At 41.9% G+C, this 26,552-nt stretch overlaps 1 protein-coding gene across 16 annotated transcripts in view; it reads right to left on the bottom strand.

Annotated features, from left to right (window-relative positions):
- Window positions 1–26,552, bottom strand: part of KIF13A (kinesin family member 13A) — a 230,435-nt gene that overhangs the window by 27,605 nt on the left and 176,278 nt on the right. For 9 of the 16 annotated variants that reach the window (XM_005553953.4, XM_065544379.1, XM_005553957.4 and 6 more), the window contains 10 exons: window positions 23,235–23,397; window positions 19,925–20,065; window positions 18,861–19,010; window positions 15,129–15,290; window positions 14,299–14,472; window positions 11,761–11,912; window positions 9,731–9,863; window positions 9,404–9,550; window positions 4,208–4,246; window positions 2,116–2,215 (listed from right to left, as the gene is read on the bottom strand). In XM_005553953.4, coding sequence (XP_005554010.3) covers window positions 2,116–2,215; window positions 4,208–4,246; window positions 9,404–9,550; window positions 9,731–9,863; window positions 11,761–11,912; window positions 14,299–14,472; window positions 15,129–15,290; window positions 18,861–19,010; window positions 19,925–20,065; window positions 23,235–23,397 — 1,361 coding nt within the window. The remainder of the gene's footprint in view (window positions 1–2,115; window positions 2,216–4,207; window positions 4,247–9,403; window positions 9,551–9,730; window positions 9,864–11,760; window positions 11,913–14,298; window positions 14,473–15,128; window positions 15,291–18,860; window positions 19,011–19,924; window positions 20,066–23,234; window positions 23,398–26,552) is intronic. The other 7 variants (XM_074038815.1, XM_074038816.1, XM_015449871.4 and 4 more) reach the window with 1 other exon arrangement.

Genomic DNA, 26,552 nt, shown 5'->3' with positions numbered 1-26,552 from the left:
AAAAAAATGAGGGGATCAATGCCAACAAGAGAGAAAGTATGACTTCTCAATTTACAAGGAACAGATTTTGGCCTGGGCAACATAGTGAGACCCCATCTCTACCAAAAAAAAAAAAAAAGCAATAGTTGGGCAGGGTGGTGGCAGGCATGCCTGTAGTCCCAGATACTCGGGCAGCTGAGGTGGGAAGATCACTTGAGTCTGGGAGTTCAAGGCTACAGTGAGCTATCATCACATCACTGTACTAAAGCCTGGAAAACAGACAAGCGACCCTGTCTCAAAAAACAAGCAAACAAAAACAATAAACAGATTTCATTCAGAGCTATCTATAAGTGGCTTAAACATCCACTATGTCCCTAAAATGGATTTGAGTCTTTGAAGTTCAAGCAAGAGCATGTATAGGGAGCTGAGAGGGGCTGCGACACCAATTTAAGGAACCATAAGCCAGAAATAGCAGAAAGGGCATTGGAAAAGCAATTACGAGACTTAGGTTATTTTGCTGGTTCTGTAATTTGGGGAAGTTATCCAACAGATGAGTCTCCCTAACCTGTCAAACAGGGATAAAAGAAGTCATGTCTACTTCATGTACTTGCTGGAAGGATCAAATGAAATATGGACGTAACACTGCTTTACAGAACTATACATGATGCTACAAAGACAGAGGATTAAAAAACACCATAGGCCAGGCACGGTGGCTCACGGCTGTAACCCCAGTACTTTGGGTGGCCGAGGTGGGCAGATCTCCTGAGGTCAGCAGTTCGAAACCAGCCTGACCAATATGGTAAAACCCTGTCTCCACTAAAAATACAAAAATTAGCTGGGTGTGGTCGCGGGCACCTGTAGTCCCAGCTACTCAGGAGGCTGAGACAGGAGAATCACTTGAACCCGGGAGGAGGAGGTTGCAGTGAGCCAAGATCGTGCTACTGCACTCCAGCCTGGGCGACAGAGCGAGACTCTGTCTCAAAAAAAAAAATAAATAAATAAAAAATAAAAAACCCACCATATTCCTTACTCTGTAAAATCACCTTTATTTTCCTTGAGGCTTACCATGAATGGGATTTTATTTGATACACTTTGAAATCCGCTTATTCATAATTCAACTCTGGGGCTCCCTGGGTACAGTCAAAGTGAGTTTTCATTAGCAGCCTGAGCACATACACAAGGCAACACCACATGTCGAGCCAAGGTGTTTTCCTGAGGGAGACTTTCCGCTAGCTTCTACATGAAATGGATTAACATGCATGATGTGTGTGTTCTTTGCTGCAGAGCCAACCACGTGAGTGGACCATGATATCTGGATGAGAGACTAAGGATTTTAAGTGCATATTTCTACTATAGAATCCAAGTGGTTACTGCTAGCATAAGCAAGCTGCACCCTTGGAGGTGGGTGGCAGTGAATGGAGCTGCAGGGGCCACCCTGAACCAGCGGAGTGCACGGCAATGGCCCAACAGTGGATAGGTGCTGACCTGCTCATTCAGTTGCTGTATGTCCTAGGTCCTGGTGCCTAAAGTACTTTGTATTGACATACTGGTATTTATCACATTGTGTTCATCAAAATGAAATTTGAATTTGACATTTAATGTCACAGTTTTATGAGATAACTCAGTTTTATGAAAATGTATCACTTTCAAATTTGGAGGCTTCTTAAACCAACAATGTATAATATGATTGACTAATGTCTATAACTGTTACAAGTTCACAAAACTAAACAGGCTGGGTACAGTGGCTAACACCTGCAATTCTAGCAGTTTGGGAGGCTGAAGTGGGAGGATCACTTGAGTCCAGGAGTTTGAGACCAGCCTGGGCAACAAAGTGAGACCCCCCCCATCTACAAAACGTTTAAAAATTAGCCGGGTGTGGTAGCTTGTGCCTGTAGTCTCAGCTAGTCAGGAGGCTGAGGCAGGAGGATCTCTTGAGGTCAGGAGTTAGAGGCTGCAGTGAGATATGATCCTGCCACTGCACTCCAGCTTGGGTGACAGAGTGAGACTCTGTCTTAAAACAACAACAACAACAACAAAAATAAGATACTACTGTCCAGTTAGGGGAAGAAAACAACCTACTGCCATTGTGTAAAAGTGAAAAAGGTACTCCCCAAAAGAGAGTCTGATCTCACATACCTGTTTTATTGCTGACTTTTTTTATCTGTTCATCCAAGTATTCTCGTCGTTTAATGAGTGCATCTGACCACCTCTCCCTTACGCAGTTTAAGTCTTCTTCCTAACATCAGGGAGGGAAAATACTTTCCTGTTGACTGTACAGACAACGATTTCTTTCTTTCTTTTTTAAAAAGATGTTTAAATTGACTAGGAAATTTTTCATTAGGAAAAGCTATTGAACATTGCTGTGTGATTAATATGCAAGAAAGCAGAGAGGCCTCAGTAACACTGCATGTTGATCAAGGATGCTGTTGCCCAGAAATCAGAGCCCCTGGATCTCCAAAAGGATAATTACACTTAAAAGCAAGACAAGCTCAAACTATACCAGCTGTCAGATTTTTTTTTTACGATGAGTGTATGTATATTTAAATCGTAGCTATTCATTGCAGGATTTGTGATCCCAACAGAAGGACAGCACGAACACAGCCCAAACCAAGTAACAACAAATGGAATGGAAAATGACAGGCATTTTCATAGCTCATAGTTCAGTGGTCACTGATAACACAGATTTTCTGAAATGCAAAGAGTAGGTCAGCAGAGAACTTTTCAAACTTGCCACAAACATTTTACTTCCAACCACCACCATGAGGCTAACCAAAAATCTCCCATGCAAACCCCAACATGCAGTCAGCCATGCTTTAAGAAATCCCCTAGGCAGTCATTGGACTGCACTGTGAAAAACCTGCCAGGAAGCGCACAAACAGCCGCAGGACGTTAGTCAATGGCACTGCTGAGATTCAAGGGGATACTGATATTTCCCTTAAAGGTTCTTCTTAGTGGAATTATGAGTAGGGAAAGAAAATCCATCAATTCTATTAAAAATGCTCTTTGACTTGCCTAATTCTAGTGTAACACTTAAGACGTTACATCAAGAATAGATACCTTTACCTCTGAAACTTTACCAACAGTGTACCCACATTTTTTTCCCCCTGAGACAGAGTTTCGCTCTTGTTGCCCAGGCTGGAGTGCAGTGGCACAGTCTCGGCTCACTGCAACCTCTGCCTCCCAGGTTTAAGCGATTCTCCTGCCTCAGCCTCCCAAGTAGCTGGGATTACAGGCGCGCGCCACCACGCCCAGCTAATTTTTGTATTTTTACTAAAGACGGGGTTTCACCATGTTGGCCAGGCTGGTCTCGAACTCCTGACCTTGTGATCTGCCCGCCTCGGCCTCCCAAAGTGCTGGGATTACAGGCGTGAGCCACTGTGCCCAGCCGCTGTACCCACATTTTACATGTAGGAAGGCACCCTGGGAAAACATCATTTGACGATGTGTGTGGAGAATCCGTACAAAGACTGGGCACCAAACCCAGAAAGCTTCATCTTGGTTTGCTGCTTTGACAATTTATACATAACCCCACACTCCATGATATCAGGCCAGTCAGTGCTGACTAGGTACAATCTCAATTTGTACATCTATATATTTTTTCTAGATTTCCAACCAGAAAAGGCTGAGATTTAAATTCTATAGGTTATGGAGAACTAAGTGTTACCCAAATGAGAGAAGAAAGCTGGCTAAACAAAACACAATTATGTGCATAAAATGTCTCCAATTTTCCTATTCAGCGAAAGTCTTGTGAAGTAAAATGGCATATTACAACAATACTAGCTCTTGGATGTAAGGAGCAAAATGCACTTTAGCATAGGAAAGGTAAGAGTCTGTCTAAAAGATTATGGATGGATAACTACAATATTTTAAGATCATCCATTTTTTAATTAATTAATTAATTTGTAGGAGACTGGAGTTTTATTATTACTCAAATCAGTCTCCAGATCATCCATTTTAATACAGTGATAATGATATTGCTTAGCAATAAGACAGTAAATCAAGATGGCATAGCAAAAAGGCAGTATTTGGTTACAAATTTTGAACTGACAAGGCAATCTATAGAAATAGTATTGTGTTTGAATACATATAAAGCAAATCAAAAGCAAGTGAAAAACTGCATATTCTCGCTCTAGGGCCCTCCTTCCTCCTCCCTGGCCTCTGCTTTGCGAATGCTGGCAATTAGCAGTAGCTGTGCCCCATGCCACAGGATTGACAGCAGTAGCAATACCTGATAACTATCCATATCATCACCATCCTCATCATCTCTCTGGTAGGAAAAAATAAACACAAAGGACAAGCATTTTGTTTTTTAAACAGCATACAGGGAAAATAATTATTTTAAGCTTAACACACATTAAAATGGACAGCTCACATACATAAGCACAATAAAACACTAAATTGAATCTCAAAAATGGTATACTAAATTTAATTCACTTGTCTATAAAGAATTTTTCACATAAAGAATCATTGAAACAAATATTTGGCTGGGCTCATGCCTGTAATCCCAACACTTTGGAAGGCTGAGGCAGGAGGATCTCTTGAAGCTAGAAGTTCGAGACCTGCCTGGGCAACATAGCAAGACCCTATCTGTACAAAAAATTTTTTTAAATTAGCTGGATTTGATAGTGTTCACCTGTAGTCCCAGCTACTTGGGAGACTAAAGTGGGATGATCACTTGAGAGGAGGAGATGGAGGCTGCAGTGAGCTCTGGTTATAGCACTCCACCTCAGCCTGGGCAGCAGAGCAAGACCTGGTCTCCAAAAAACAAACAAAAAATTAAATAAAATAAGAAATCTCTTAGCTGGGGATAGGAACCAACATAATTGGGCCAGGCCTTACACCACTGTCATACAGACAGCTGATACATATTTTGGGGTAGACTATTTGACTGAGATTTGAGATAGGCTTAGGAAGACAGAATAGCAAAACTACAAGGAAGATTCTCTTGCCCAATCTCAGTTTGAGCAATGAGGCAACTAAGCCTTAAAGGATGAAATGATTTAACCTTACGATCACACAGATAATGGCAGGTCAGAACTGTAAGCCATGTCTGAGGTCTCCAACCTCAGCCATCTTCCCTGATGCAATCATCCCAGGGGAAAGCTGGGGCAACCTCAGGCTATATACATACAAGGGTCTGTACTACACTGTTGAAATAAAAGCAACAGCATACTATTTGGAATATAAGGATTGGTCAGTACTCTCTACTGACCATAACAATCACTTGAAAGAATCACAACTGTCCCAAACACAAGGAAACATTGTAAAATAACTAAATAAAGCAAAAATTTTGGCAAAAACATTTGGCAAAACAAAGTAATCATATTGAAAACAAAAGGGTCTTGGCTGAAAAAAGTTTCCTTAGAAACAAGAATCTAGAATCCCTTAATTTAGATTTATGATTACAAAAGTGCTTTAAGAATATAGTCAAAATTATTTTCATATATACTTCAAAATGAACTGCTTTTTTTTTTTTTTATTTTGGTAACCATCATTATCAGTTATGTGACTAACTCATTAAATGCAATCCTAATCTCGAAGCAATTTATCTTGAACTAATGCTTCCTATTAATATAAAAGAACAAATAGCTCTAATTTATCATAATTTTTTTTTTTCTTTTTTTTTGAGACAGGGTCTCGTTCTGTCTCCCAGGCTGGAGTGCAGTGGCGCAATCTCCACTCACTGCAAGCTCTGTCGCCTCCCAGGTTCACGGCATTCTCCTGCCTCAGTCTCCCGAGAAGCTGGGACTACAGGCGCCCGCCACCACGCCTGGCTAATTTTTTGTATTTTTAGTAGAGACAGGGTTTCACTATGTTCGCCAGGATGGTCTCGATCTCCTGACCTCGTGATCCGCCCGCCTCGGCCTCCCAAAGTACTGGGATTACAGGCGTAAGCCACCGTGCCCGGCCTAATTTATCATAATTTTAAACTACGGAGGTAGTTCTATTAACTGAAAACTGGCCTAAGCATTCACGATGTAAAATTGTTGCAAAATCAGCATATTCTGCATTGGTTTCAGCTACTGCATCAGAATAATTGTTTTTTTTTTTTTTTTTGCATCAGAATAGTTCTAAAGCACTGTGTCAACAACAAAAACACTTAACAGACATAACCTGGAACATGGTAGCAAAGAAAAAAAAAAGCCTTTAAAATAGTTACAGTTCAAATTTTAAGAGCACTATGCTCTTTTTTCTTTAAATTTATTTTTATTTTTGTTTATTTATTTATTCTTTGAGATGGACTTTCGCTCTGTCACCCAGGTTGGAGAGCAGTGGCGCGATCTCTGCTCACTGCAAGCTCCGCCTCCCGGGTTCATGCCATTCTCCTGGACCCCAGCCTGGGTGACAGAGTGAGACTCACAAAAAATAAAAAAAGAAGCAAATAGTTGATCTTTGGAATGTTCCTCAAATGAGAACATTTACTTAGCTGATGATCCATACACTGCAGGTCACGGCCTCCCGAGTAGCTGGGACTACAGGTGCCCACCACCACGGCCGGCTAATTTTTTGTATTTTTAGTAGAGACGGGGTTTTACTATGTTAGCCAGGATGGTCTCGATCTCCTGACCTGGTGATTCGCCTGCTTCAGCCTCCCAAAGTGCTGGGATTACAGGCGTGAGCCACCGCGCCTGGCCAAGAGTACTATGCTCTTAAAGAGCATATAGCACTGGGGAAAGGCTAATATTTTCAAGTTTGTAATTTGACAAAAATCAGTTTTAACTCAGAGGTAGAGCTGTTTTTAAAAAAATGCAAATAGTTGCTGGGTGTGGTGGCTCACACGTGTAATACCAGCACTTTGGGAGGACCAGGCAGCAGGATCATTTGAGGTGAGGAGTTTGAGACCAGCCTGGCCAACATGGTGAAACCCCATCTCTACTAAAAATACAAAAATTAGCTGGGCGTGGTGGTTCGTGCCTGTAATACCAGCTACTCGGGAGGCTGAAGCAGGAGAATAGCTTGGACCAGGGAGATGGAGGATGCAGTGAGCTGAGATCGTGCCACTGCACTCCAACCTGGGTGACAGAGAGAGACTCCATCTCCAAAAAAACACAAAAAAGAAAAAACAAAACAAAAAAAACACTGGGCACAGTGGCTCACGCCTGTAATCCTAGCACTTTGGGAGGTTGAGGCGGAAGGATCGCAAGGTCAGGAGTTCAAGACCAGCCTGGCCAACATGGTGAAACCCCCACCTCTACTAACAATACAAAAATTAGCCAGACACGTTGGCAGGCGCCTGTAATCCCAGCTACTCTGGAGGCTGAGGCAGGAGAATCGCTTGAACCCAGGAGGCGGAGGTTACCGTGATCTGAGATCGCACCACTGTACTCCAGTCTGGGTGACAGAATGAGACTCAAAAAAAAAAAAAAAAAAAAAGCGGCAAATAGTTGATCTTTGGAATGTTCCTCAAATGAGAACATTTAGTTAGCTGATGATCCATATACTGCAGGTCACGGTTTGAAGCAAACAAACTCAATGTTTTATTGAGCATCAGAGATTTATTAAGCCACAAGGACCTCAGGATTATGTGGACAAGGACCTCAGGATTATTAAGTCTACCTCATCATTTTGGAGAAAAGGGGAACTCAAAGTTTAAATTATACAGCCAAGATAACCATTTAGTAAAGCTCAACTAGACTTAAGAACCCAGGTCTCCTGACTCTAAGTCTAGTGTTCTCTTTCAACTGTGCAGCCACGTAGAAGCTGATGGCTAAGTGAAGGACTGAACTGCTATGAGAATACCTACAATCCCATTTCCTGCTCCACAGGCTGCACACACACAAGGAAAAGTCTGGTGAAGACTGCCAAACCACAGCAGCCCTGTCCTTGCACCCACACTCATACTCTGAATGAAGTGTGGACAGATGTTCCAAGCTAGAGGGAATTTTGGGCTTGAAGAGGGAAGGCAGCGTCTGACAAAGCTATTACTGCCTTGAAGTCCAATAGTCTGTGCACTGACTTTTAGCTTTCAGAAAAGTCTTTGCCTAAAAGCCATGAAGCCAAAAGGAAACCGAGATAGAAGAGAAAACATCCTCGAGATTGGCTGGGCTTAGACTCAGACTCCACAGAGGAGAAATATTTTCTCCTCAGCACGATAGGGAGAGTGCTCCCAAACAGATATGGCGGTGAGGGAGGCAGATTTAACAGTGATTCTTTCCAGTTCCTAATTCGTATCTGGTAGTAAACTGGGGACTCAATGAAGCACACACATTTTTTTTAGGCTACTGGGGGACAAGTTCCTAATTTTATTTGTTTTGAGACAGAGTCTTCCTCTGTCACCCAGGCCGGAGTGCAGTGGCGTGATCTTGGCTCACTTGCAGCCTCTGCCTCCCGGGTTCAAATGATTCTCATGCCTCAGCCTCCTGAATAGCTGAGACAACAGTCATGTGGCCACCACACCTGGCTAATTTTTTGCATTTTTAGTAGGGATGGGGTTTCACCATGTTGGTCAGGCTGGTCTCGAACTCCTGGGCTCAAGTGATCCTCCCACCTCAGCCTCCCAAAGTGCTGGGATTATAGGCATGAGCAAACGTGCCTGGCCAAGTTCCTAATTTTAGAGATTCTTTTCATGGAGTACTGAATGTTCTGACTGATAATATGATCAGTTCTTAGATCAGTTCTTAGAGGTTTTCATCTTTTTATTTTAAAAATGAGAATACAATGTTTAGGAAATCAAGATTTAATGAACAAAAATGATCATAAGGACAAATTTTAACAAAAGAAGTAAAGCTTTCAAAGAACTGGTTGATTATGACAATGTATGAAAATAATTTTACACTATAAATAAAAGTGGTCAGGCATGGTGGCTCATGCCTGCAATCCCTGCACTTTGGGAGGCTGAGGCAGGAGGATCACTTGAGTCCAGGAATTTGAGACCAGGGTCGGCAACAGAATGACACACCCTACTCTACAAAAAATAAAAGAATCAGCTGGGCGTGGTGACATGTGCCTGTAGTCCCAGCTACTTAGGAAGCTGAGGTGGGAGGACTGTTTGAGCCCAGGAGGTCAAGGCTGCAGTAAGCCATGATCACACCGCTGTACTCCAACCTGGGCAACAAAGCAAAACCTTATCTTTAAAAAAAAAATACAAAAAAACCCCCAAAAAGTAGATCAGGTCAAGCAGTAATGCCAAAGATACAACATATTTTAGGCCAGATATAAAATAAAATCTGCCTAAAGTAAATGACTACTATAGCATTAGGATGTGTGTGTTTATAAACAGAATTATTATTAACCGACACTAAGCAAACAGATTTTAAAGCTAGAAAAAAGGCAATGGATGGAAATGTGAACTGGGGGAAGACCTATGGTTAAGGCAAGGAATTCTGTTATATTCGCAAAAAGGTCCCCATCGGAGATCATTAAATGCCTTATTTCTGCATTAACCAAGCTTTGTTAAATACTGTTTCAAGTCTGCTTGTCTTACCTGGTAACTGTCCAGCCCTCTCTGGAGTTTGGTGGACCTGGCAGTCACACAACCAATGGATACCGAAAGGATGGCTTCAACCATAAGCGGCAGTGTCCCTGAATGCTGCACAGGTTTCACCGTGACTTGCACTCTACGGGAATGACCCTGAAGAGGGTGGGCAGGGGTATGAGTGCCAGGAATAATAATGAAGAGGAAGGGGATAAAGAAGGGGAAAAGGATTAGAGAACAAAGATACAAATAGTTAGAAAATCCCCAGAAACTATGTGTAAGAGTGGAACAGAGAGAAAACATTAAAAAAAAAAAAAACGAAAACAAACCCGGTACCTGTCTAAGTTGAAAGATGCCTCCTGTGTTGACATCTTTCGCCTGATGAAGTTCCACGGCAGCATACTCCCCTAACTCATTCAATTCTAATATGGAGATCCACATTTCTATTCTTCGCGTTACTTCATTCCACCTGCAGAAACACATTCCAACAAGCAAGAGCCTCACTGTCCAGCCACACTGTTAGTAACAGTAATAAGCCACCATTCACTGAGCACTTACTATGTGCTAGGCACTCTGCCATGTATCTCGTATAAGTTACTTCCTTATTTAACTCTCAAAACCACCCTGTCATATTGTTTCTATTTATTTTATTGAGGTAGACTGAAATGTCCACATCTTGAGTATACAGTTCGATGAGTTTTGAGAAATGCATATATGAGTGTAACTTGCCCTATCACCTCAGAAAGTTTGCTCATACCCATTCCCATTCAATCCCCACACTCCCGTAGCAACCGTGTAACTCAGAGATTAGTTTTGCCTGTTCTAGAACTCCAGATAAATGGAATCGCACATTATGTATTCTTGCGTCTGGCTTCTTTCATTCAGCATAATGTTTCTGAGATTCATCCAAATGGATAAAAAGTTTTTTTCTTTTTTAATGCAGAGTAATACTTTATTTATGAATAATACCAATTTATCCCCATTCACTCACTGAAGGATATTTGGGCTATTTGCAATTTGAGGATACCATGAATAACAATACTATGAACATCACATAGGCCGGGTGTGGTAGCTCACACTTGTAATTCCAGCACTTTGGGAGGCCAAGGCGGGTGGATCACCTGAGGTCAGGAGTTCGAGACTAGCCTGGCCAACATGGTGAAACCCTGTCTCTACTAAAAAAAAAAAAAAAAAAAATTAGCCAGGCATGGTGGCAAAGGCCTGCAAGCCCAGCTACTCAGGAGGCTGAGGCAGGAGACTCACTCCAGTAGGTGGAGGCTGCAGTGAGCTAAGATCGCACCACTGCACACTCCAGCCTGGGAGACAGAGTAAGACTCCAACTCAAAAAAAAAAAAAAAAAAAAAAGAACATTGTGTACAATTCTATTGTGGACTGACATTTTCATTTATCTTGGGTAAATACCTATGAGTGGGATTCTCGGGTCATAAAAGAGGCGAATGATCAACTTGACAAGAAAATGCCAGTTTTCCTCCAGATTGTGGCTTGTGTATTCATTTTCGTAGTGGTCTTTTGATGAGCACGTGCTTCTAATTTTGATTAAGTCCAACTTAAACATTGTTTTTCTTCCATGGTTAGCACTTTCTGTGGCCTTTCTGAGAATATGTGACTATCTCAAAATCCTGTGTTCTTCTGTAAGCGTTATAGTTTAAGCTTTCATATTTAAGGTTACATATGATTCATCTCAAATTAATTTTTGTATATGGTGTGAAGTCAAGAACAAGGGTGATTTTTCTCCACAGAGATGTAGTTGTTTCAGTCTCATTTGTTGATAGGACATACAATTCCCCATTGAACTTCTTTAGTACCTGGTAGTTTCTTTCATCATTTTCATTTTACAAAGGAGGAAATAGGATCAGAGAAGGCTGGCTTCCTTCCCTCCCTCCTTCTCTCCCTCCCTTCCTCTCTTCCTCCCTCCCTTCCTTCCTTCCTTCTTTTTTTTTGAGACAGAGTCTTACTCTGTCACCCAGGCTGGAGTGCAGTGGCACAATCTTGGCTCACTGAAACCTCCACCTACCGGGTTCAAGAGATTCTCCTGCCTCAGCCTCCTGAGTAGCTGGGATTATAGGCACATGCCACCATGCCTGGCTAATATTTGTATTTTTAGTAGAGACAGGGTTTCACCATGTTGGCCAGGCTGGTCTCTAACTCCTGACCTCATGATCCGCCCGCCTCGGCCTCCCAAAGTGCTGGATTAGAGGCGTAAGCCACCGTGCCCGGCCATTCTTTCTTTTTTATTAAATGATTTTATTTTTTTTTATGAGCAGCCTCCTAGGCCAGAGTAGGTTCAGAGACTGCTCAAGTCCTAGTCTTGACCTTGTATCTAAAACTGACAGCCAAGTACAAACCTGTCATGCAGTGTTCTTGTCTTAGCATGAAGAGAATCAACCTCCCAGATGGAGGTGCCATTTCCAGCACACCGGTGGCCCCACACTTCAATGGCCAGTGCTCCATCTGAAATGAACTCCAGAAATTCTTCCGTTACATTCACCACATAGTCCTGGGGTAAGTGGGGGAAAGCACAAGAATTATGCTTAAAGGAGTCTGTGAAATTTCCTTTTGACCTTTCAACTGTTATATTTGTTTTAGAGTATGTTAGCCTGATCTCGACCTTAAATCCATCTCTTCTGTTTTACAGAAAACTATAAAGAACCACAGAATATTAGATCTGAAAGGAAAATTGGGAGGCAATTTAATTCAACCTGTTTCTTTTTTTTTGAGATGGAGTCTTGCTTCATTGCCCAGGCTGGAGTACAGTAGCGCGATCTCCGCTCACTGCAAGCTCCGCCTCCCAGGTTCACGCCATTCTCCTGCCTCAGCCTCCCGAGTAGCTGGGACTACAGGCGAACGTCACTACGTCAGGCTAATTTTTAAATTTTTAGTAGAGACGGGGTTTCACCGTGTTAGCCAGGATGGTCTCGATCTCTTGACCTTGTGATCCACCCACCTCAGCCTCCCAAAGTGCTGGGATTACAGGCGTGAGCCACCATACCCAGCCTCAACCTGTTTCTTGTATCAATAAAGAAAATGAAGAAAGCAAGTTGTCCAAAGTCATATGGTTTGTTAGTTACAGAGCTGAATCTACATTGTCTTACACTTGGTTCATTCTCAGGTCCACAGGACCAGTCTGATTTTCAGGTGGCACAGACTAACTCAATGAACTGTTCCTTGCCATGGCTTAGGAGAATAATAACAGAATTAAATTTTATATGGTTATCTTCATGACTTTATGCTCTTGCTTTTAAGCTTTCCTACCCTATCTCCTCTTTCTAAAACACAGACAGACTGGGCACGGTGACTCGCGTCTGTAATCCCAGCACTTCGGGAGGCCGAGGTAGGAGGATAGCTGGAGCCCAGGAGATAGTGACCAGCCTGGGCAACAAAACGAGATCCTGTCTCTATAAAGTAAAAATTAGCCAGGTGTGGTGGTGCATGCCTGTAGTCCCAGCTACTCAGGAGGCTGAGGCAGGAGGATTACTCGAGCCCAGGAGTTCGAGGCTACAGTGAGCAATGATTATGCCACTGCACTCCAGCCTGGGCAACAGAGTGAGACATCGTCTTTAAAAACAAAAACAAACCCAAACAGATGATTGTGAGGAAATGAATACTGAACTGACCGAGATGGGTGGCAAATCACCCAGAGAAACGCAGTAGGCAACGAGCCAAGCTAATTTTCTTTCCATTAGTCTCTCAGTGGAATCTCAGGTGAAGACATCTCTTGTGATGCTAATTTGCAGAAACAGTTGTGCTATATTTATTTAACCATATAGCATCTGCTTTTCAGTCTATTTTATTTGAAGATAGACCCAGAATTTAAGAAGAAAAACAAACTTCATGACAATCTATACATTTTAGAGATGAAAAAACTCCAAGATCACAAGAGCCCAGAAGCTCTGGGACTAGCATTTATTAAAACAGCTGTTAACCAGAACACACGTGAAATTCAGATTTCATCTTTCTAAACAAGCAGCTTTGTGGATTCAAAGAAAGATGGGGAATATTTAAAAGAATATTCAGAGAACAACAATAAAAATGATTAATAAAGATTTTGAGGAACAGACTTGGTGAATACAGATAAATGTAGGCTATTTGTTTTCAGAAAAAGAAAAACTTGACAGCCTTTACCTATGTGAAATTTTATAGGTGGTGATATGGGTTAGTTTTCTAAGTGTAGAACCAGAAAGAATAAGCATGATTTGCAAAAGAAGGGGTCTTGAGTATCTATGAAGGGTTGTCTAAGGAAAATCAAAACTACAGAGAGGATGGAGCTGGTCTTTCAGAAATGACTTCTCAGCAGTCCCTTGTGAAAGCCAGGAAGAGTATATGATGTCTCAAAGGAGATCCAACCACATTCACCACAAATTCACATTTCCCTTTTTCTATTTTCTCATATGACTTGTGAGGAAATCTACATGAAATATATCACTCATATGACACATTAGAATGTAATGCTATCTTCCTAAGAATGAGATATGTAGCAACTTACATGTTAAGACGTACAAATTCTGAAATACGTATAATGTGATCCCACTTTTGTATAGCATTTTTAAAGAACTTACGTGCGCATGATATAAAAGGGTGTTTGTACATATGTTATCATACACATATAAAAGATGTAGAGCATAGAAAGTAGTTTAATGAAATATGTAGCAACCTGTCATTGGTGGTTTATATCTTTGGGGAACAAGACTGTTGGTAGAGATCTTTGAGATTTTATTTTAAATATTTGTAAACTATTTGCATGTGTAAGAAGGTACATTTTTGAGGTTAAAACATCCTAATAAACATATTATACTTAAAACAAATGCTCATGGGGACAATCGATTATTGAACTGCACCCGTTTCTGCTGCTTCCTGCCCAGCTCATCTGGTAACGGCATCTATACCTTACAGTGGGAGAAGGTCACTGTGTACTGGGCGTCCTTGGACTGTGGTGAAGGCACCTCGGGGTCTACCACTGGGGCAGCCACCGTAGACTCACACTGGTCCCAGAATGTATATTGACAGAAGACGAAATTTGAGAGGTTCAAGGGCAGTCCCGTTGCTTCTTTAATTTTTACCTGAAGAGATAAACAATACAAATAAAACTCCAATAAACACTAAACATTCTTTTATTTCAGCTACCTCAAATTTAACAGTAAGCAATTAAATAAATCGGTCATGCATTTGACATCTGAAAATATTATATCTGACACTGTGACACTAAGGATTGTATCGATAATGAAATCTGTACCACAGTTCTGTAACTATAGTATACAAACTTGGCAACAAATACACACATCCCTGCAAAAGCTTCCTGAAGGGGTGGCCTGCCCCTCCACACCTGTGGGCATTTCTCATCAGGTGGAACGAGAGACTTGAGAAAAGAAAGAGAGACAGAGACAAAGTATAAAGAAAGAAAACAATAACAGTCTGATCTCTCTTTCTTTTCCCCCATACTTCCTAATGACTGAGGCTACCTTTAACAGAAAAACATAATTCACTAAGCAACATACACTTCTTGCATGTCAAATACATAGATACTTTTGAAATTTGATGCAACTGTCAATAGAAAGTGTGCTATATTTCTGAAAACAAAGTACTGTCCACCATTGTATCTGCTGTTACAAAATTCAACTTTTACTACCCTGGATGAAAAACTCTCATAAGATTTTTTGTAAAATGGTTTTGCACGAAAAAGGTCATTCATATGAGCCTCCCATCACTGTCCTCTCACCCGACATGTCAGTTTTTTGACTCGGTGAATGATTTCCCCGCTGCTGTCTACAACTTCAAGGCTGCCACTTTCACTGGAATTCTCCGAAGAGTCATCCTCCACCACACGCTCTGGAACAGCTCCTGTAACACGCATCACTTCCACATGGAGACGCCCTGCAACCTGGGTCAAGGAACCAGAGCACCTCAGAGTTAACAGACGTCTTGTGGGCAACCTCGACCTAAGACAGACGTGCCTTCTACAATGAAACTGGACAGGGGCTCTGCAGCTGCTGCTTGGTCATCTTCGGTAACGGGAGCCCTGCTACTACCAGAGCAGCCCATTCCACCACTTGCCCCTGTGATTGTCCTGCCTTAGTGTGAGCCAAATTTGCCTCCCTGCAACTTGCCTTCTGGAGTCATCCTCAAACGTATCCTTCCACAGGACAGCCCAGGAATAGCTTAAAGGCAGCTCTCACAGTCTACCTGGAGTCATCTAGTATCCATGTGTTGTTTTTTTTTTTTCCCCAAGACAGAGTCTTGCTCTATAATCCAGGCTGGAGTGCAGTGGCACGATCTCAGCTCACTGCAACCTCCGCCTCCTAGGTTCAAGCGATTCTCCTGCCTCAGTCTTCTGAGTAGATGGGATTACAGGTGCGTGCCACCAAGCCCAGGTAATTTTTTTTTTTGAGACGATGTCTAGCTCTGTCACCGAGGCTGGAGTGCAGTGGCACGATCTTGGCTCACGGCAACCTCTGCCTCCTGGGTTCAAGTGATTCTCCCGCCTTAGCCTCCCAAGTAGCTGGAATTACAGGTGCCTGCCACCATGCCCAGCAAATTTTTCTATTTTTAGTAGAGACAGGGTTTCACTGTGTTGGCCAGGCTGGTCTCGAACTCCCGACCTCATGATCCGCATGCCTCGGCCTTCCAAAGTGCTGGAATTACAAGCGTAAGCCACTGTGTCCAGCCAATTTTTGTATTTTTAGTAAAGACGGGTTTTCACCGTATCAGCCAGGCTGGTCTCGAACTCCTGACCTGGTGATCTGCCTGCATTGGCCTCCCAAAGTGCTGAGATTATAGGCGTGAGCCACTGCATCTGACTATCCATGTTTTTTAAAATATTCATGTGAGTGAATATAAAATGCTTAATTCACTTATTCATTTGACCAAAGAGCTAGCTCATGAAATACCAAAATAAAAACAGGTTCTGCCATCAGGGAGCAGTCAAAGGAGGCAAGACAGAGAAGTAACTCGCTAACAGGCCAGGTGTGGTGGCTCAAGCCTGTAATCCCAGCACTTTGGGAGGCCGAGGCGGGTGAATCACCTTAGGTTAGGAGTTCAAGACCAGCCTGGCCAACATGATGAAACCTTGTCTCTACTAAAAATACAAAATAATAAAAAAAAAAATTAGCCAGGCATGGTGGGTCACACCTGTAGTCCCAGCTACTTGGGAGGCTGTGGCAGGAGAACTGCTTGAACAGGGGAGGGCAGAGGTTGCAGTGAGCCGAGATCGCACCACTGCACTCTAACCTGGGCAACGGAGTGAGACTCGGTCTCAAACAACAACAGCAACAAAACTCACCAATAACAGCATAGATTAGTTGCTATAATAGATATATGTGCGAGTTGTTATAGGATAAACTTACCCACCAGCAAATATTTACCAAGAACTAACTGTGCCAGGAACTGTGCTAAGTGCTGTGCATCCAACAGCAAACCAAATTGACAAGGTTCCTGGGCTCGGGCAGCTTTTATTCTCTTGAGATTGGAGAATGGGTGTGTAACTCAGACTGGGGCTGAGAGCAGGATGAAGGAGGGTTCCATAAAGCAGTGCCATTAGATCCAATCCAGGAGGAACAGCATATTGAAAGCCACACAAATATGAGGAAAGTTATTTTAAAACTTTTTCATTAAAAGGCTTTAAATTTTCTATCATGGTGGCTCTCTGGATAGGAGTCAGTTTAACCATGTTTCTCTTAAAGCTGGCTGCACAGAATCAAATTAGAGGAAAAGGATTATTCTGAAATTTGCATTCTTGGAGTGCTTTAATTGTCTTAATTATCTCTCGTCACACAGTTTCAGGTTGTAATAACTGTGGCTGTCACTACACATGTGTCCAAGGTGACACATGTTCTGGTAGTGCGCTGTCATCCTAAACAGGGAAGGTTATTTTTAAAGGTAGATTAGATCCAACTTCCACACAGCAATTGGCACTGGCACCAAGGACCTAAGAGAAATCACATGATGATATCTGAGAAGTAAGACAAATACGGAAGAAGCAGTAAGATGAGGGAAGAAAGGAAATAAAAGAAATCAGAAGATAGTTGTTCTTAATTTTTTTTTTTAATGCTTTTCGATAATCTAATTCACTTTAATATAATTTCAGGGGGATTCATAGAATACTCAAAGCACACCATAGACTCCAAATTAAGAAGTCCTGAGCTAGGGGCTCAGCCACTGAATCACTCTGCCATCTTAATTGTGCTCACTTTTTCTTTCTGAGACAGGGTCTCGCTCTGTTGTCCAGGCTGGCCTGCATTGGTATGATCACGGCTCACTGCAGTTTAGACCTACCTGGGCTTTGGTGATCCTCCCACCTCAGCCTCCTGAGTAGCTGGGACTATGGGTGCTCATCACCTGGTTAATTATTATTATTATTTTTTTGAGACAGAATCTCGCTCTGTCACCCAGGTTGGAATGCAGTGGTGTGATCTTGGCTCACTGCAACTTCTGCCTCCTGGGTTCAAGCGATTCTCCTGCCTCAGCCTCCCGAGTAGCTGGGACTACAGGTGCCCGCCACCATGCCTGGCTGATTTTTTTGTATTTTTAGTAGAGATGGGGTTTCACCATATTGGCCAGGCTGGTCTCAAACTCCTGACCTTGTGATCCACCCGCCTCAGCCTCCCAAAGTGCAGGGATTACAGGCGTGAGCGATTGCGCCCTGTCCATGCTTGGTCAATTTTTAAACTTCTTTTTTAGAGATGGGGTCTCACAATGTTGACCAGACTAGTTTCAGACACCTAACTGTGCCCATTTTTCTCATGGGAAAAAGCACCGTTAGGCACTGGTCCTCTGGAACAGAATGTCCATGGCGTGTTTCCATAGTGGATGGTGGGCTGTGCACCTATACCCAACAACTGGGAACGTGGGTCTATACTGCAGCTTCACTTTGGGCAGAATGGCATCTTATTCTTCGCCTGCTCTAAGAATCACAAGAAATAACTTGGTAGTTCAAGGTACATTTTCTGAAATACCTTATGCCTACCTAGGCCACTATATCTAAATAGCTGAAACACCAGAGTTTAAAAGGAGGGTAACAAGGAGTCATTGAAGCCTGTTTTGTCTGAGTACTCTGGATTGCAAAATAATCCTCCTAAGCTGTATCTTATAAAGACCATTTAGGGGCCAGGAAGGAACTAGAGTATATTGCAAAAGTATGAGATTACCTTTAAAAAGAGAGAGCAATATGGGGCACAGAGCTGAATATGGTTTCCAAAATATTTCCAATTTGATTAAAACAAAGAAAAAACTTGTGACCTCCAAATATTAAATGTGTTATAATAATCCTTTAAGACCATGACTTAATCCTCAAAGCTTCTAATATCGATTATTAGTAGAGAAAGAAGAATGCAGATCTTGACTATTTGCCTTAGTTTCTTGATCCACCTCAAGAACACAGCTTAAACAGAATGAAAAACAAAATAAAACGAAAAACTTGAACCACCATCGTTCTCCAAGGCTGGCCTGTGCTTACCTCCCCCTGCTGGCTGATGATAGGGACTGCATACTGGAGTTTCACATCGCAGAAGAGGCATTCCAAGAACACATTCGCCACCCCGATGAGGTTGTGATTCTCTTGGGCTTCATAGAAAGGGTCACCTCGTTTCCCGCAGAGTCTCTTTGCCTGAGCAGTAGGAGGAGCCAGTGAGTGCATGAATAAGAAACACAACATCAATTTAAATAATATTATTTAAAACTAGAGTTTGAAAAAAAATTTAAAGAATCTATCCATTTAAACAGGAAGTAAAATTAGAATGTCACATAAAGAAAAACTAAATTAGCCAGGTGTGGTGGTGCATGCCTGTGGTCCCAGCTACTCAGGAGGCTGAGGCACGAGAATCGCTTGAACCCAGGAGATGGAGGTTTCAGTGAACCGAGATCACACCACTCCAGCCAGAGTGAGACTCTGTCTCCATTAAAAAAAAAAAAAAAATTAGCCCATAGGAGGGGCCTGCTTGCTGGGGAGCTAAGTGATGCCTGTGCAGAGGATTCCTCTTCAGTCCCTGCCTTGTCGTCCCTACCCACCTCACCTGCAGCTTTTTCATTTCATCCCCTTTGCTTTGCCTCATCTCCTTTGCCAAGTCTTCTTTTCCACTGCTAATGTCCAAAAAACGGATTATGCAAGCTAAAATTACTCTTAGTAATCTACCCAGCCATGATCACAGCTAGGGGTGTGTGAACACACATTAATGAATGTGAAATCCACACTGGCTCCAGCCAAGCTGATTTTTCACAGCACCGATAAAATGGCATAAATTTACTTCATTCTACTTCTTTTCACTTGAAATGTAGTAAACATGAAGCCAGATAAGAATCTACTATACGTTTTCTTCATTTAGTTCCCATCTGTGTGGGGATCACGTGTTATATTACTGATTCGACTTAGCACTTCTTTCAAAATCACTTGTAATTTGTTTTCCTGATATAAATGTCTCAAGTATCATCAGCACATCTGTGTGTGTGTGTGTGAGATGCTAAATCGCTTATATTCTCTGTTTTTAACACGACAAAATCTCCTTTACATTTTGTCTCTTTTACCTCAGGAACTTTTTCCTTCCATTCTTGGTAAAGGTCTCTCATATCAATTAATTTATTCTCCAGCTTCTCGATGGTCCACACTTGGGTGCTCTTTCCTTTCCTCCTCACTTGGATAGCTGGCTCACTCACTATTGCACCTCTCTGCATAAGGAAGAAAAAACAAACTGTTATAACTCCTTTTTCGATTGCTAAAGTAATATATATACAACAGTAACATAGTAAGTTTGCAAAACACATACATGTATACAAAAGAAGATAAAATTCTACCACCTAGAGGGATAGTCTGATTTATTTTCTCTCTTCTATGTACACTCATGCACACTTAACTTTTATCACAATCAAGACTAAACAAAAGTATAACTTCACACCCCAATCCTCTCTCCAGTTTTGATATTGTGATCATTTTTCTTGTATTGTTAAATATTCTTCATAAACATGAATTTTTTTTTTTTTTTTTTAAAGATAGGGTCTTGCTCTATCACCCAAGCTGTAGTGAAGTGGTATGATCTTAGCTCACTACAACCTTGACCTCCTGGGCTCAAGCAATCCTCCCACCTCAGCCTCCCAAGCAGCTGGGACTACAGGCACATGACATCATGACGGACTATTTTTATTTTTTTTTGCATTTTTTTGTATAGATGGGGTTTTGTAACATTGCCCAAGCTGGTCTCAAACTCCTGTACTCAAGTGATCTGCCCACCTTGGCCTGCCAAAGTGCTAGGATTATAGGTGAGAGCCACCAGACCCAGCCATAGACATGATTTTTTAATGGCAACATAGCAGTATCCATAGCATTTGGATCTACTATACATTTGACTAATTATTCTATTGTTTGACATCATGTCTGTTTCAAGTTTTTGCTATTATAAAGTCCACTATGATAAGCATCCTGGACACTTCAATGACTATGGGCTTAGAATAAATTTCCCAAAGGGGAACTACTAGGTCAAAAGAGTAAAACCCAGCAAGACTGATAAGATACTCCCTGACTCATTTTCTAGCTTGCTTGCTGGAAGAAAAAATGAATGGATGAAAAACAATTTTCTTACTTTATTTAAATTTAGTTTTTCTTTTTTTCTGAGTCATAGAAAAACAATTTTCTGGCTGGGCACGGTGGCTCATGCCTGTAATCCGAGCACTTTGGGTGACCAAGTTTGGTGGATCACCTGAGGTCAGGAGTTTGAGACCAGCCTGACCAACACGGTGAAACCCCACCTCTACTAAAAATACAAAATTAGCTGGGCGTGGTGGCACATGCCTGTAATCCCAGCCACTTGGGAGGTTGAGGCAAGAGAATCACTTGAACCTAGGAGGCGGAGGTTGTAGTGAGCCAATACCATGTCACTGCACTCCAGCCTGGGCAAAGAGTGAAACTCCATCTCAAAAAACAACTGTTGCAGGAAGTCAGGAACCCTGAACGGAGGGACCAGCTGGAACTGTGGCAGAGGAACATGAATTGTGAAGATTTCATGGACATTTATCAGTTCCCAAATAATATTTTTATAATTTATTATGCCTGTCTTTAATATCTTAATCCTGTTATCTTCATAAGCTGAGGATGTATGTCACCTCAGGACCACTGTAATAATTGTGTTAACTGTACAAGTTTATCGTAAAACACGTGTGTTTGAACAATGTGAAATCCGTGCACCTTGAAAAAGAAAAGAATAACAGTGATTTTTAGGGAACAAGGGAAGACAACCATAAGGTCTGACTGCCTGTGGGTCTGGGCAAAAAGAGCCATATTTTTCTTCTTGCAGAGAGCCTATAAATGGACATGCAAGTAGGAGAGAGATTGCTAAATTCTTTTCCTAGCAAGAAACATTAATATTAACACCCTAGGAAAGGAATGCATTCCTGGGGGGGAGGTCTATAAATGGCCGCTCTGAGAATGTCTGTCTTACCTGGTTGAGATAAGGACTGACATATGTCCTGGTCTCCTACAGTACCCTCAGGCTTACTAGGGTGGGGAAAAACTTCGCCCTGGTAAATTTGTGGTGAGACCAGTTCTCTGCCCTTGAACCCTGTTTTCTGTTGTTTAAGATGTTAATCAAGACAATACGTGCACCGCTGAACATAGACCCTTATCAGTAGTTCTGCTTTTGCTCTTTGCCTTGTGATCGTTGTTGGACCCTTATCAGTAGCTCTGCTTTTGCCTTTTGTCCTGTTCCCTCTGAAGCATGTGATCTTTGCTAGACCAGTATTAGTAGTTCTGCTTTTTGCCCTTTGAAGCATGTGATCTTTGTACCTACTCCCTGTTCTTACACCCCTTCCCCTTTTGAAACCCTTAATAAAAACTTGCTGGTTTTGAGGCTCAGGTGGGCATCACGGTCCTACTGATATGTGATGTCACCCCCAGCAGCCCAGCTGTAAAATTCTTCTCTTTGTATTCTTTCTCTTTATTTCTCAGCCGGCTGACACTTATGGAAAACAGAGAACCTATGTTGAAATATTGGGGGTGGGTTCCCCTGATAAACAACAACAAAAACAAAAAACAATTTTCTTCAAAGTTTCTCTCTACAGGAAAAATTCTTCAAGGTGAAATGACGGAAGCTCTCAAACGCTTGCAAAGAGTTCTGTGTGTTTGAAGTCAGGTATCATAAAAAGTCTTCCTTTCTTGTAGAATTCACTCTTAAAAAGGTACCATAGCAGGCCAGGCACAGGGGCTCACGCCTGTAATCCTAGCAGTCTGGGAGGCCGAGCGGGTGGAACATTTGAACCCAGGAGTTCAAGACCAGCCTGGCCAATATGGCAAAACCCTGTCTCTACTAAAAGCACAAAAAATAGCCAGGTGTGGTGGCACGCGCCTGTAATCCCAGCTACTCGGGAGGTTGAGGTAGGAGAATTGCTTGAACCCGGGAAGCGGAGACTGCAGTGAGCTGAGATCATGCCATTGCACTCCAACCTGGGTGACAGAGCGAGACTTAGTCTAAAAAAAAAAACCAAATAAACAAAAACCAGGTACTATAGCCTACACATATTCCCCCAATTCAGAAAGGGGTATTTACATGCAAAAAAAAAAAAAACAGGTAAAATATGTTTCTAGTTTTATTGTTTTAAAGAAGGCAAATAAATTAGGAAGTCCTTCAGCCACTAAAATTCTGTGTATTCTGCTTATTACATATCTAAAAACATCATTTAAATAGCATTCTTACCCAATGAGGTGTATAAAGAATGTCTTGAAAAAAATAAATACCTCTGGCTGATATCAGGATCTCCTCAGGAATGTTTCTGGGATTTCAGTTTTAGATCCTGTTTTACAGTATTTACTATTGTACATCTTGCCCTCTCACTTGAAGGACATTCTTACCTTCCTATTGGCACTGAGGTTTGCAGCAGGGATCTGAAGAGTCACTTGGTAATCAGTGAGTTTGCTCATTTCCTCAGCCAAGAAGTTTGCTTCCCTCACCAAGGTGTTAGCTTTAACCAGCTGCTCTCGCAGTTTTGCCAGGCTTTGTCGGAAGAGTTCGTCCCTGCAGTGTCACAGAAAAGGGAATGAGAAAATCTAAAAGAAAACTGCAATCCCGTTTCTAAGTGAGCATCTTATTAGAAAATGGTAGAAAACTCCTCTCGGGCAGTATTTTTCAAACTATTTTACCAGACTACCTCTCATCCTTCCCTCCTGCCCACAGACGGGCTATCTGTTGAGAACTACTGATGGAGAGCAAATTGTTGAGCGACTTAACTGAAAACCACGTTAATTATGTAACATATGAAAACGATCAGATTGTGATATGAGGATGCAAAAAACCAGTACAGGAATCTTCAGGAAAAACAAACGACGATTATGACTTGTGTGTGCTGAGGGAGGGTGGTGCGGCAGGGAGCGGCTGGTAGATGAGAGAAACCTGGAGTTAGGAGAACAAAGTATTTTTCATGACTTCTGCAGCTGGCAAAAGTCATGCTGTGGTAAGGTAGTTCTGCTGCAGCAGGAATTCTTTTTTTCAACTCTCTGCACAACATTACTTGCTGATAAAAAGTTTCTCTAATATCCCAAATTGGTCAAAATCATCTTATATGTTCTCTCAGCCCCATGCCTTTAGCATTCATAGCATTTGCCATAGTTAGAACTTTTCATTTTTACTGGTGTAATTATTTAATACCTGTCTCCTACTAGGCTGTTAAGTGCCCCGGGGCAGGGACCATGTCTTTTTTTGCTTGCACTACACTAGCTCCTGGCCAAGTGCACGACCCATTGTAGGATATTCAAAAAAGGCCCCCTGAATAAAGAAAAGAGTGCTTCTGGATTTCACATTTGAATCTGGGTTCAAAAGTCACTCCATCTAGCAATTGCTCTGCGCCATATATAACTTCTCTTTTCCACCATTTACACACTGCAGGAAACTCTTATATCATAGAAAAATAATGAGCTCAAAGCATCTAAATCTCTACTCCCCACTCGTCACCTTAGAAATGACAGAGGATACATGCTGCGAGGATGCTAATATAAAGCAAACAGTTTCTTAAAACCGTGTTACTAGCTGGGGGCAGTGGCTCACGGCTATAATCCCAATACTCTGGGAAGCCGAGGTGGGAGGATCACTTGAGGCCAGGAGTTCAAGACCAGTCTGGGCAACATAGCAAGACCTCATCTCTATTAAAAAAAAAAAAAAAAGAAAAATGGTGATACCATTTTTCTGGTCACCCACGCTTAGATTTGTTCAGTCAGTTCGGTCTCTTCTCTTTTCTACAAAGTCCAAAAAGTAAGCCTATTGACTCCTCCTTTGAAGCATCTCCTAAGTCTCTCTGTGTTTTATCATATCCCTGGCTCAGAGCCCTTACACCTTCCCAATAATCTCACGGCACCCAGGCTCTTCTTGCTCCACTGCAAGGCAGTCCTTATCAAGCCCTGCCTTCCCCAGGCCATTCCTCGGCTCAAGGCCTTGCAGGGCTCCTCTTCTCCCATAAAATAAATCCCAAATTCTGAGTCTGTAGCCTCCCACAACCCCTATCTAATACTTTTGAACTTAATTTTCCCTGCTCTTCCATTAAATCACCTTCTACACCAGTGGTCCCCAACCTTTTTGGCACCAGGGACTAGTTTCATGGAAGACAACTTTTCCATGGACCGAGGTTGGGGAAAGGGAGAGTTTTGGGATGACTCAAGTGCATTATATTTATTGTACACTTTATTTCTACTATTATATTGTAATAGATAATGAAATAATTATACAGCTCACCATAATGTAGAATCAGTGGGAGCCCCGAGCTTGTTTTCCTGCAACTAGACAGTTCCATCTGGGGGTGATGGTAGACGGTGACAGATCATCAGGCTTAAGACTCTTACAAGGAACATGCAATCTAGATCTCTTGCATGTATAGTTCATAATAGGGTTTGTGTTCCTATGAGAATCTGATGCCACTGCTGATCTGACAGGAGGTGGAGCTCAGGCAGTAATGCAAGTGATGGGGAGCAGCTGTAGACACAGACAAAGCTTCGCTTGCTGGCCCACTATTCACCTCCTGTTGTGCAGCCTGGCTCCTAACAGGCCACGGACCTGTACCAGTTTGTGGTCCAGGGACTGGGGACCCCTGTTCTAGACTACACAAAACAGTTCTTTTGCAGTCTCCCAAATACATCTTACTCTCTTCCATTGCTTTTCATCTGTTCATGCCAATCTGCCCATCCAAAATGTCCTCTACTTTCTCTCTGCTGGTCAAACTCTACCTCTCAAATGCGCTTGAAATCCTTCCTTCTCCCTGAAAATCCCTGTAGAAGACTCAATGCATACAATATTTACTAAATACCTTCCAGGTGACCACATCATTCTAGGCACTAGGGATACTTCAAAGGATTCTCTGTCCCTTGCAACTCATTTTCCAGAGTAGGAGATAGAAAACAAACAAATAACTATTAATATATAATCCTAATGTTTCCTATTGTTCAATGAAACTGTTCTTTAATTTACTATTATGATTTAATTTTTCCACAAGTTTATATCTTGTTTCATACTACATTCTAAGTGTACAAAGAGAATAAATAACATCTGTGGGTTTCTTTGTAATTCTCACCAGAATTAAATATACTTGATTCTCAACCCATCAATATCAATGTAGGTAAGAGTCCTTCATTATTTCACAACCCATCAACATTTACTTAGGTAAGAGTTCTAGCTTCTTATATAATCACATACAATTAATGACATCTTAATTTTATCCAGTGAAACCTGACAAAAATCAATAATGCAACTATTCTTATGTTTTTGAATGACATTCCCAAAATAGATCTTTATCTTTTTTTTTTTTTCCTTCCTTCCTTCTTTCTCTCCCTCCCTTTTCCTTTCTTTCCTTCTCTCTATCTCTCTTTTTCTTGGAGATAGGGTCTCCCTATGTTGCCCAGGCTGGAGTACAGTGGCTATTCAGAGGCGTGATCACAGTGCACTACAGTTTCAAACTCCTGGGCTCAAGTGATCCTCCTGCCTCAGCCTCTGGAGTAGCTGAGACTATAGGCCTGTGCCACTGTACCCGGCCTCTACACTTTTCTTTACTTTTCTTTCTTTTTTTTTTTTTTTGAAGAATTTAAGCCCCAAAGAAAATCAATCTGGAATTAAGGGAAATGAAAAAAATATTATAAACTATTTAACTGAAAAACACTATGATTAAAAGCAAACCACTTTCTTTATCAGAT

Source organism: Macaca fascicularis, chromosome 4 (genome assembly GCF_037993035.2).
Source record: "Macaca fascicularis isolate 582-1 chromosome 4, T2T-MFA8v1.1".
Classification (NCBI taxonomy): Eukaryota; Metazoa; Chordata; class Mammalia; order Primates; family Cercopithecidae; genus Macaca; species Macaca fascicularis.
Note: the sequence above shows the minus strand (reverse complement) of the source record. Positions and strands in the feature narration are given on the sequence as shown.